The sequence below is a fragment of the Sinohyriopsis cumingii genome, chromosome 10, assembly GCF_028554795.1.
Source record: "Sinohyriopsis cumingii isolate HCF-2022 chromosome 10, ASM2855479v2, whole genome shotgun sequence".
In the NCBI taxonomy this organism is placed as follows: Eukaryota; Metazoa; Mollusca; class Bivalvia; order Unionida; family Unionidae; genus Sinohyriopsis; species Sinohyriopsis cumingii.
This window is the reverse complement of record NC_142970.1, coordinates 115,251,745-115,264,893: the sequence shown is the minus strand read 5'-3', so window position 1 is coordinate 115,264,893 and position 13,149 is coordinate 115,251,745. Positions and strand designations below refer to the sequence as shown.

At 32.6% G+C, this 13,149-nt stretch overlaps 1 protein-coding gene across 1 annotated transcript in view; it reads left to right on the top strand.

Annotated features, from left to right (window-relative positions):
* LOC149791067 (uncharacterized) overlaps positions 1 to 13,149 on the top strand; it is a 50,183-nt gene that overhangs the window by 1,378 nt on the left and 35,656 nt on the right. Inside the window, exons 3-9 of the mRNA XM_089971456.1 lie at positions 416 to 447; positions 3,448 to 3,535; positions 7,205 to 7,252; positions 7,691 to 7,774; positions 9,487 to 9,564; positions 10,662 to 10,700; positions 12,448 to 12,507. Coding sequence (XP_089827582.1) covers positions 416 to 447; positions 3,448 to 3,535; positions 7,205 to 7,252; positions 7,691 to 7,774; positions 9,487 to 9,564; positions 10,662 to 10,700; positions 12,448 to 12,507 — 429 coding nt within the window. The remainder of the gene's footprint in view (positions 1 to 415; positions 448 to 3,447; positions 3,536 to 7,204; positions 7,253 to 7,690; positions 7,775 to 9,486; positions 9,565 to 10,661; positions 10,701 to 12,447; positions 12,508 to 13,149) is intronic.

The window sequence follows — 13,149 nt, the reverse complement described above, 5'->3', positions numbered from 1 at the left end:
ACTGCTGACATCGTAGTGATATGACTGAAACTTATTTAAAGCTACGTTAAAATCCTAATCTAAACACACACACACACACACAGAAACACAGTAGCTGATACTAGAAATCAGGGGATGATTTCCTGAACGTGTTCACGTAACAAACAATGTGTTGTGCTGTGATTTCGACATTGTAGATTTAAAATTTCTTAGTTTACTTAGTGAACCTCCTGGTAAATGCCAGCACAAGAGGTTCTTTTGATTAATTTCTAAGCTGATGACAACACTACGACTACCAGCTCACGTTCCCACCTACCCACACAAGCCGAGTGTTTCGTTTATGACTTGAATAACTTGGTAAATGGGAATTGTATTTACTTGTAAAGGCTTACACTTGTAATACCACATCATTAATACCTTCTGATTTTGTTAACAGATGAGCGTGGAAGGAGATTATTCCTAAGCCAGGTAGTAAATATTTTTTACCTTAATTACTTTCAATTTTGTAAACTTGCAAGAAAGCTACATCATTTACCTCAAACCCACACTCCAAGAGTTGATATAGCCCTTGCGATTCTGATCTCAAGGACAAAGATGCAAAGATGTCGCATGCGGTTTCGTGTCTTCTTCATAGTATGATCTCTCAAGTGTATAAAATTTAGTTTTCGCGTTGCCTTATACATCACTTTGTGTTGTTCTAGCGACATTTTCTGAAGCTATTTTTTGTTTAATTTTCTACTGCATCCCGAAATTTCAGTTTTATATTTTATGGGCAATTTGTACTTTACTAGCTTGTGTGTGTGTGTGTGTGTGTGTGATGGTTCTGCTTCACAATCACCAACAATTGAAATCCTTCACCCCAAAGCGTTATATAAAACTTTGTTATAAACACTCTAATAAAACCATCGTAATATTTTATACAGTGTGTGCCATTGTCGATCTCTTATACCAGCTACAGAGAGAATATTAATATTACTAAGAACATTAAGAAATACTTCATATCGTAATACGAGTATTACACATACTATATTTTACAAGTGTTACAAAAATATCATCGTACACAACATGAACCGAAAGACAGTTATATTTTCAGTATGATTGTGTGCCAGTAATACGTTTTAGCACTATTTGAGGCATAGGGATCATACTATGCTAGTAGTAAGTGTGTGACAGAAGCAACATTATTATCTACTGTAGCATTTTCCGACAAGACTTTGATTTACAAAGAAACATCCCTAACGATGGATGTACGGAGAGTAATTTCAATTACCATCATGTATGCATGTCCAAACTGTGAATGTAGAATTTCAAAAACACTTCCAACAAGGAAGAGGCTATTAAATACAAAGTCTACGAATACGGGAGCAGACTGGGAGCAACAATGAAAAATGAGAAAAGTGAAATGTCTTTCAGAACCACCCTGGGATTGTTCTCTTGATCGCATTCATTTTAGTCATACCGTCCTGACAACAGATGATCTATAGAAAACAGAAAACTCAGCAATACTCCATTGTATCAATGGATTGATCTACCTTTTTCCTTCAAGGGTTGTACTGCTTGAGAGTAGATTTTCTTAAGAAATATTTTTTCAAAAAATTTAATTATTTTAAGGCATTAGTTAGGATCTACGGAAAAATTTTATAAAAAAAAGACATTGATATCCGTAAACTTTGCAATAAGACTAATGAACTCACACAACAGTCTTTATAAGCTCTACATGTCCTTCTCAGTACTGTATGAATCATCAAACATCGTATATTAATCTGAGATACGTTCACATATAAACTCACTGTGAACCAAAAGTAATAATTGTGAGCTGAGTCCTTTCATGCCATTGTTTTTGTGGCCAATTGTAATCAAACTTTTTTATTTTTAACTTTACTCGTGAAGTCTTTTGGAATTGGATAGCACACAAGTTGTCAGGAAATGTGTGGTGTTGGTGTTCCATATGATACAAGTTTTGGGTCAAGTGCTCTTGAGATGCCAAATTTGAATTTATTATAGGAATTCTTCGATGCGATCAAACATTTACTGTAAAGCAAGGCATGGTACTGAAATCTTAAATGACGTTTGAAATATAAACCTTTTGGTACATTGCATTCAATTGTAATTATAAACGAACTTTAAAGCAAAACTTTTCAAATAAATTTTAAAAGCAAACTGATTAATTTTAGAAAACAAAGTTCGCCAACGAATGGTATATAAAACAAGTGGTAGGATTAGGTCTGCACAACATTTTGGCCAGGGGAAGTGGAGCTATATAGCTCAAAGTGCTTTTTGCAGAGAAATTGCAATAGGCATATTCAAATGTATATGTGAATACACTAAACAAATGCCACATTAATTGTGTCAGGTACTCAGCCAGTTATTGGTATATGTATATTTAATTTGCATTATTTTTTCGCTTTTCTTAATGATTATATGTTATGAAAATTTGTTATTTTAATTTAACATAATCCAAAATCAAGTTCACTGTGTAAATGGTCAGGCATATTTATTTTGTAAAGAAAAAAATACGTGACTTCTATTTCTCTGTGAGTGAGTGTAGATTAAATCTTGGGATCATCGTGAATGTGGAATTCTCATATGGAAAAACCTGGTGTACCATGTTCTTTATTCAGCCTTTAGTAATAGATTTTCTCTTTAGGGCAACTTCAAGTTCTCCAGAAATATACCTTTGACCCTCATCCTAGTTCTATTTTGTGTGTTAGCTTTTTATATAATAGCTTTGACTTGAGAAATTGTTCATTCTTGACTCAAGACCTTCAAGTATAATTTATTTTTATTGTTGTGTTCAGGTTTTAATTTGGGTGGAATTTTTTATTCCAATTATTATTCACTGGAAATACAAAGTGCTTATTAAGAATGTTATTGGACTGGAACATTAATTTGGGATTATCGTGAATTCAGACGAGAACATCTTTGGATTATTTTATTGCGATATATCAAAATACTCCAGCACATCGTCATAATTCAGGTCATTAGAACATTACCAAGCTCGAGAATATAGGAACATAAACACATTCAACATTGGCACGTAATTGAAATACCACTGGAATTCAATTGGAACTTAATACATTTAGACATTAAGACGTTCAGTATTATTTGGGATTTAATTCATAATATTGCTAGTTTCTTTTTAATTTTCATTTTGTTTTCGATGGAGACAAATTATTTATTGACTTTTATAAAACTAGGTGTTTTTCGTTATTTTCTGTTACTTAATTTAAAACCATAGAGTCGTAACACTCCATCATTAGACTGTTAAAAGCGATATTTTGGCAGTTTTTGTTTTCCTCTTCTGTTTCATGTGATTTTAAACATCAAAGTCAAATCAAACTGAGTATTCAACAAATAATCTTAGTGTTCCTCATTGATAATTCATAATAAAGTCATTACTTGTAAAATCGAGTATAATGAATGTTGCTTGCATTTACAACTAACTTTGTTTCTAATTTCATCTTCTAGGGCACCCATCATTTTTATGGGTCCAATCATAACATGCCGCCCAGTTTTGGGCATTTTCCAGGCTGTGAAAGTTATACGGAATACAACGGTCAGTAACAGAACATGACACACTGACATATATGCATAGTTATATGGGAGAATATATTTAAAACCATATGTAGACATCCAAATATATACTGAAGTTTACAAATTGAAAGTAATTTAGATAACAATGTACGGTCATTCACTCGGTCAATACACAGCTGCATGTAGACTGACATATGTATATATATATATATATATATATATATATATATATATATATATATATATATATATATATATATATATATATATATATATATATATATATATATATATATGTGTGTGTGTGTGTGTGTGTGTGTGTTTATGTGTGTATATCTTCTTCATTTTCTTTTTTAAGAAAACAGGTTACACGAATTCATCCAAGTTCCATCTGCTGTCTCTCTCTCTCTCTCTCTCTCTCTCATACTTAGTTCTGTGTCTGGATCTATGATAGTGGTACAGCAGACACACAATGCTTGAAGAAAATGATTGAGATCGGAGGAATAAAATGAATCTTATGGTCAGAAAAAATTATAAATACAACATAAGAATGCCTCATGTCATTTGTAAATAGCATTAACTGTTTAATTACATCCTTTTTTCATTTGGCCCATTTCGTCATACTCACTTTCATTTTCATGAATATGGCTTAAAAATGTTGGCAGTTGTTTATTTTAAGCAGTTGTGAAATTTAACCCTCAAACGTATATTTTTTTGTAATCAATTATATCGAAAACTGAACCTCATAAAAAGATGTTTGTACAAATATTGAAAAAGGATTAAGAATAGTAGCAGAACTGCAAGATGTAGAGGACACACCATGATGTGAAGATAAATTATGTTTCCTTCCATTTAATGAAAACGCATTAAGCCTAGTTGCCTTTTAATAAAACATACATGCATTCTTTACAGCATACGTGCTACAATAGCAGAACGTTGTGTCATTACCGTATAGATCAGTCAAGAACGTAGCGTTATTAGCCATTAACAAAAATAGTAATGCCCATATTCAACGTTGTATGTACACTTTCTAATTGAATAAAACAGGTTTCTACAATCTCATCAAAATCTCCTCTGCTTTCCTTGTTCGCACTTAATAGTATATCAAGGCAATATCGTGTTTCCTATGCCACCAAGATGTGACCTTCCACACGATTGTATTCATTTTCAAAACCTCTACATCACTAACATATTACCCTCAACCATGTTACAACACTCTTTCAGCAAGATGTAACTCGGCAAATTGTTTTTAATTTTTCAAGATCCTTATCTCACTGATATATAATCGTCCACCATTTTATCTTATAATTAAACCCTAGGCAACATTTTTTTTTGGGTTGGTAGGAGCTGAGGAATTCCTAGATCATTCACGTTCAGCATGCCTTTGAAAAATCCGAATTACGTTTGATATCCTTGGAACGTTTTTGAAAATATCTCGGTCACTAACAGTCAGAAGGTGTTTGAATATCCTACTCCAGTAATCCCTATATATTTCAAACTTAAAGGCCATTAACCGTAATTTTTATTATATAATATAAATCAAGGCCAAACTTTTATTTGTCTTTTTTTTTAAAAAAACACAGTGTATACAGCCTTCAACATTTTTGTAAATACTATGAACTACTGGTGCTTAAAATTTTAGTTCAAATCATAGGACACTAAAACTCAAGTTTTGAAGATCAAAATAGACTACAAGACGTTAACATTGAAAAAGCACCACCATAGATTATTACAAGACGTCAACATTGAAAAAACACGACCATAGTTTATTACCTAAATTTCAACTACTGTGAGCATGAACCTGATTATAATGCCAATAAGCTTAATATTATTTTTAAACAGAAACTCTCCCAATTTTGTTCTTCAGATAACATATCCCTGGCATACATTGTTGCTAATGCGTTCTACAATTTTCATGAGATTTTGTTTCCATTCAGTGAGCTTAACCGCTCACCCTAATCTTTTCCGTAATGCAAGTGTAACACCAAACTGGTGACAAAGATTTGCGTTGAAATCAAATCAAACCTCTAGTTAACTTCCGATACAACATAAAGGGATAGTTCGCTATCACTGTAGCTTGACTCACTTCTGGAGATACTAGCCATTGGGAGTTGTAGTCGTGCATGCAGCTGACTCAATCGGTACGACATCCTGACCAGTTTCACGTAAGAAAAGCAAAGAAATAAGGATACATGCACCATAATACGTAGACCGGTTGTCCTCCGGTATTGTAAGAATTGAGAACGGCATTTGCAAATGTTATTATAATAGCCACAGGTCAAGGGAAAAGGTATAAAAACCGAAATATAATCATTTATACGTAACATTTCTCAGAAATAAATAACATTATTTTTTTAATCGATTAACAGAAACTAACAAAAGAACAACATTTAAGACATCTTTATTTAGATCATGAAATATGAGTTTCTTTACGAACATCAATCAATTGTGGTGTCAGGACTGCAAGGCCAATAAACAGAACGCCGGGAATCTGAAATAGGACTGGCAATCAGGTCAAATTCGAAACAGCAAAAAGAATATAAATTTTCTTTACTTAAAGATATCTTGACTGAAAAGTCTTTTTACACATTATTCAAGCAAGCAGGAAAATGATTTGTCATGAAAGAATCAGTTCCAATCAGATATAGATGATACGCTTGCATTTAAAAAAATGAATACAAATATATTTTGAAAAGTAGACAAAATATATATTATTACGGAAGCTTCCAATGAAACGTCGTCTCTCCTTTGATGACCTCCAATTGGGTTGGTGGGGTGAATGGAAGTGTCCTTTGCTGGATATCGATGTACTGCCTTTCTCAGCAAGGTACGTCATCTTTTAGGGTTTTTTATATGACCTAAAATGGGTGGTATAAACAGAATAAATGTATAATGTATCCGTTGTATCTATGAGTTTCCACTAGTTTCAGAACATTTTCATCCCAGAGATTGTCAAGGCTTGTTTCCTTTTAGCTAAAAACTTTTATGTATTGTGGTATATCCCTGGTATATACACAGAGTGTATATATATATATATATATATATATATATATATATATATATATATATATATATATATATATATATATATATATATATATATATATATATATATATATATATATATATATATATATATATATATGTATGTATGTATGTATGTATGTATGTATGTATGTATGTATGTGTGTGTGTCTGTGTTTTCACAATTAACTCGATAAATTGTCTCTTATGCAACCCTTCAATTACTTCTTTGTATCTTTGTATTCGCAATCTCTGTAAAGCTTGTTATGAGTAATGTATTAGACGGTTTTACTATCAAACGCTGTATGTGTATTGAAACAGTTTTGCATAGTGCTTGGCGGATGATAGAGTGTGAAGTGACCATAATTAAGGTTATAAAGCAAATTATAGAACGTGAAAATGTACAGTGTCATTTGGTTACCTGTCTCTATATACTGTAACATTTGCACTCGTGGAGCTTCAAAAAAGAAGTCAAAACCATGTCAATAAGGAAAGCCATATATGGATCTAGGCACATTTTCTTCTAACTAATTTTGAAGTATATTTCATATTAAACGCTTCTATATCTAAATGTAATATAACTTATTGGACGCCATTCCATGTACATGTTTTAATGAACATTAATGTAATCAATAGCCCAACAAAAGCAGACATATTTCTCTTCCAGACCTCCTTCAGTTAGAAAATAATCTGGAGTGTTATTCCATAGAAATAGGTAAATTCTCTCTCTCTCTCTCTCTCTCTCTCTCTCTCTCTCTCTCACACACACACACACACACACACACACAGACACAGACACACACACACACACAAACACTATATTACATGTCTGTTCATCAGATAAACATTCTGTCTATAATTCTGGCAAGACAAGAACTAGATCAATAGTGTTCACAGTATCTTTGACTCTAAAATAATTGATGTTACCTGTAAGAAGACAGTTAGAAAATAAGTTCTGACACGTTCTTTGACTCGCAGAAAACATCTGCTTTAGTAATATGACTCTGTTAATATAACCATGGCATTTATTTACCTTGAATGCGTTGCAAAATATATATATATATATATATATATATATATATATATATATATATATATATATATATATATATATATATATATATATATATATATATATATATATATATTACAGTGTTTCCTATACTTTGGGCTCTGCACGAGCGATCTCTGGAACATGGGCCAGGTTGTATGCACGATGTGATTGGAAAATTGAATAGTAAATATTATCTCATCATCGTTATAATCATCGTCATATTTGTACGCCTAATATTTAGAGTACCGAAAGGTTATGACGTTTTCTATGGCAAGTTTTATCTTAGGTTAGCAATAAAGTATAATGAAGAACCAGTTTATCTCAAACCATGGACACGTCAGACCATTCTACTTCCAACAAATTTCGCAGAAGCATGTTTAGAAAGGTAATGAAGATATTCAGCCATAATCATCTGTGCAAAAGAGAGCTACGCGTGTGTGTACTTAGATGTTCATGTCTGTATCGACCAAAAAGAGAGCTACGCGTGTGTGTACTTATATGTATGTGTTCATGTCGGTATTGAAATGTATATCACAAGAGTTTCAGTGATTTGAGAAACATTCCATCTGCCACCAGCATGCCAGCAGCGCTCTTAAGCTTCTTTCTCCTTCCTCTCGGGTATACTTGTATCAAATTTAAATAATATTTCAATTTTCAAAAGACGTAAATGTGAACCCGGGTCTTACTGAAAATGTCTGAAAGTCATAATGGGTTAATGTCTCAAGCTTAAAATTATTCCATAACTGTTATGCCGGCATTGAACGGAAATCTTGATATAAACTATGCTTTAAGATGCTTTTATTTTCCCTTTCAATTGAAGTAGCACCGGAACAATTACCAACCACTTGAAAGGTATGAACAAGCCTTTTAAACGTGACCACATGGTCTCTGTGAAAAGGTTACTAACTCAACAGCTAATTACCGCATTTATTGAAGAACTAACTGTCTTTTTCTAAGCCCCATGAAGGCAACAACTTCCAAATATTTTTCTTCAGCTGTGCAGTTATATTAATGAGGTCTCCCCATCCGCTGGCACTAGAGCCAACCAACTAACTAACTCCACAGATGGGGAAGAAAAATAATGCTCAGATTATTATGTTTGCAATGTTGTTAGTATTGTTCATGCTTATTGAAAGAGCGAATTAAGAAACATATGTAATGTAAATGCTGGCTGAATTTGCACCTATCTTCTTTCAATCTATGATGGAATAATGTGATACGTTTAACTTGTTGTACACCTTTTTAACTTACAAATTATATTTTGGGAAATAAACGTGCTTTGATAGATTCAAATACACCGACTAAGAAAGTTTACGTTTCATTTGTGTTTTATTCTTGATAGCATTAATATATATATGTCAAATGCTAGTTGATGCTTAGCAGAGATGTAAACAGTGTTGTCAAGCAATTTGAATTATTGGAAAATATTTTCGCACTTAATGATGTAGACTGTTTTCCTTAGCAATATCGTGAATGAGGACGTATTACATTTTGCCGCAAATTACTGCTTATGCCATGCATGCAAATTAGTCACACTTAAATGGGTGATCGTCGTGGTCCAGTAGTTGTTAAAAGGATGAGCTTCGTGTTCCAGTGGTTGTTAAAACCTTTTAAATCTTAATAAATATTAGCTCCTTATTCCTAGGTAGCTGTACACGGTTTTCTCATTTTAAAAAAGTTGTGCTATTGTCAACCATAGTAGTAGTAGTACTAGTAGTAGCAACAGCAGCAGGGGTAATGCTATTACTACATTCGGTGTTTTATTGTTTGTTTGTATTGATATATTAATACAGGATATATACAGTTTGATTTGGGTTGTTGGTTTTAGCGGCACTTTTAAAACATTATTAGCTTGATACAGGCTGATGCAGATGTCATTCTTATATTTATTATAGCATATTTCAACTCGCATCACACCAATAGATGTATGTGCACGGGACATGTTGTCTACCATCAAGAAAGATACCAAAACAGTAAGTTAGGATTAACTTTAATAATTTGTGTTCATGTATTACAGTAATTTCTGAGTATGGCACTTAATGGGAGCTAACTCAGTGTACCATTTTATCAGCAATTCATCTTTATTATAAGGAATGGTATATAAAAAATTCGGATGTAATGTTTCAAATCTTGTACTCAGGTCTATGAAGAACACATTATTTGATGTTGCAAATTCACATAATGATAGAATCTGACCAATAGAAAATCTAAACTTATATGAATTGAACTAAGCTGCATTCACAGAAATCGCTTTAGCCACTTAAATGGGACCCTGCAGCAATGGATGAGTCCCAGTAATGTATTGATAGATGTGCTGTGAGAGACGCTTTAACCTGATAAACGGAATCATGATATAATATGTCTTCATATAAATAACACCTTTTTTATACAGACTCCAACCTCAAGGACTAAAACGTAGACTCTTTCCGTCAAAAGTTATGACAGCATTTGTAAAATAGATATTAGAATCGATACTTTTATTACGTTGCTAATGGAAACATATATTAATACACATGAACCATATTCACCTTGGACGAAATCTACACTAATTTACATAGTCAACCTTTATATCTTCAAATGTACATTGGACTTTGTATCAGCCACAGTCTCTGTTGTGCGAGAATCCTTATGTAAATCACGTACACTGTACTCTCTTTCTTAATGAAGAGTTTATTTGAATTAAATTGATCAAAATTTAATCTAACGCTATTTGAATATAATGAAGCGTTCGCTAGTATGAATTATTGATTACATTTAGACGATGTACACTTATTATCACGAAAGTGGCATATATTTCATCAGAGCCTCTGAGAGTTTATGATAAGTTAAAATGAATATTTTCTTTCCGGGCTATTTCTGCATATATATGCTAAAGTTCCTAATAATGACTTCGTATTATTAATAAGATCTCTTCGGATGACTGAATGAAAATTTCTAAGACAATTACGATTTCTGTGTCCAGAATAAAAGGCGAAAAATATGTACATCGACATTCTATGTACATATAACATTAAAAACTTCACCTTTACAAGAGAGGGTTAAAATAAAAAGAAATCATTTTTCATTTCAGATCCGTCGTCATGTAGAAATCTAAATCCACAGTTTGATAGTACTTCTCTCTCTCTCTCTCTCTCCATCTCCCTCTCTCTCTCTCTCTCTCTCTCTCTCTCTCTCTCCATCTCCCTCTCTCTCTCTCTCCATCTCCCTCTCTCCATCTCCCTCTCTCTCTCTCTCTCTCTCTCTCCATCTCCCTCTCTCTCTCTCTCTCTCTCTCCATCTCCCTCTCTCTCTCTCTCTCTCTGGGTTGTAAAATCGTAGAAACAGCTTTTAAAACAGTCACAGACATATGAATAATTGGTATTTTCCAATTATCCAGATAAAATCATCAAATGGCTATTATAGATTTTTCTAGGAGATGACACTTATACATGGCTTGCATCTCTACATCTTTCAGTCTATCCGTTCACCTTTATCAACTTTCTAACATAGACATTTATTATTAGATTTCAAAGAAGATGCAAGTATAGCTTCTTCTTAAATAGTAAATCCGAAGAGGATGATATTGCGCAAATTCGAAACATATTTCTTACGTGTATAGCCGTTGATGGTCTTAGCATTGGAATTGCTAATGCAAAACCTTGGAAACATTCTGTCTTCAATATTTATCGTAATATAATTTTAACTAAATTTGCACTGAATCTTCATCTTGACTAGAGCACGGGTCAGTGATCAGTACGCTTGCGCAAGTATTTATTAGAGTTATAGGCCTTGGTCCTCTTAGCATAGCAATTCCTAGTGCATAACCTTGTAAGCGTTGAATGCTCACATTTATGGAAAGATTAAAACCAACAGTACAGTGAAGCTTTATCTTAAAAGTAGTTTAAGATATATTTCTTCGAGTTATGGCCCTTTATATCTTAACATTGGGATAGCTAATGGAAAACATTGCGAACATTCTAGAATCAATATGTTTTCCTTGATATCGAACGAATTTGCAGTCAAACTTCGTCTCATCAAGAGTTCAGATTGGTTTGACTATATGCGTATTTATATCATTTGTTGTCCCTGATTGACTTAAACAACAAATCTCAAACTCATGTAAACCTTACATTCATTCGATCCTTTTGTTTTGTTTCAAATTCACGAAGAAACTTCATCTTTAAAAGAGATCGAATGAAGGGTGACAATACTTGAAGTACATTGTATACATTTCCGGCTCATCGCAAGCCAATTACTTGTGAATACGTTGTCATTAACATTAGTTTCTCTGATTTCAACCAAATTGGCTGTGAAGATTCGCCAGAATAAGGTTTCGGATTAATTTGATGACAAATATGTTTTTACCACTTCTTACAGAGTTATCGCTTTGATATACTTGGAGTCTCTTTTTCTTTTTCTTCTCCTGTTTTCATAGAGAACGTTGAATATTAAATTGGACCTCCTCGTATGTCCATATTTCCATTTTTATAGTCTTCAGTGTATGAAAATAAGGTATATTAAATTATCTATGCGTGCATGTATCTACAGGACAACAAACAAACGATTACTATACTGCAAGGTAGACAAAAGTCTTTAAAATAAACATTGTATCAATGCATAGTGGATACTTTTACTAAGAAGGTAACTATTCCCTTACTTGCACATAATTTTACATAAAGTATATGAATGAAGTCATAATATTTGTGTGCAGTTTCGTGAGTTGTTTTTGTATACAGATCAAGTTTAAGATTTTTCCAGTCCTAAATAACATAACTAGGTTGTTTCTTGTCTTTAAAATAAGCAGAGTGAAACGTCACACTAAAATGTCTGCTCACGTTAAAATAAGAGCATTACCTCATTGTATGCATCATCTTCAGATGTCTATGCCCATCTGTTCGAGAACATTCGTCATGGACCCTGTTTACCACATGACAGAGGTAAACGTTCTATCTACCTATATATATATATATATATATATATATATATATATATATATATATATATATATATATATATATATATATATATATATATATATATATATATATATATATATATATATAATGATTTATTGCAAGAATAGTATCGTGTGACTTAGGCATATTTGACGACCATGCAATATATATATATATAATTCCATGCCTAATAAAGTTTCCAAAATGGCTGACGCATGTTCCGTGGGAAATACCATATATAAATGTAGCGTGATATCAAATTAAAGTTTGATAACATTTATTTACACTCGACGTTACATATTTACTTTTTGCCCGTTCCTTCTCAAATTCTTAATGATTATGTCTGGCTACTCTCATTACATTATGAAGGTGTATGAATATTACCTACTTTCACCTTAATACAATTCTTTAAAGTTTTCTATATGTTTAAATTTATTTAAATCTAGACTTTGTCGAGGGAATTTGGAAGTGTGAATTTGTGTTTCCCATTTTCCATTGAATCGCATTTTCAGACACAAGTGTGGGGGACGATATTCCCTTTGAAATATTAACTGACTTGAACGAATGTTTTGCAGAAACAGGTATCGCTCGAAAATATTAAAATATATTGTAAGAATGTAATGA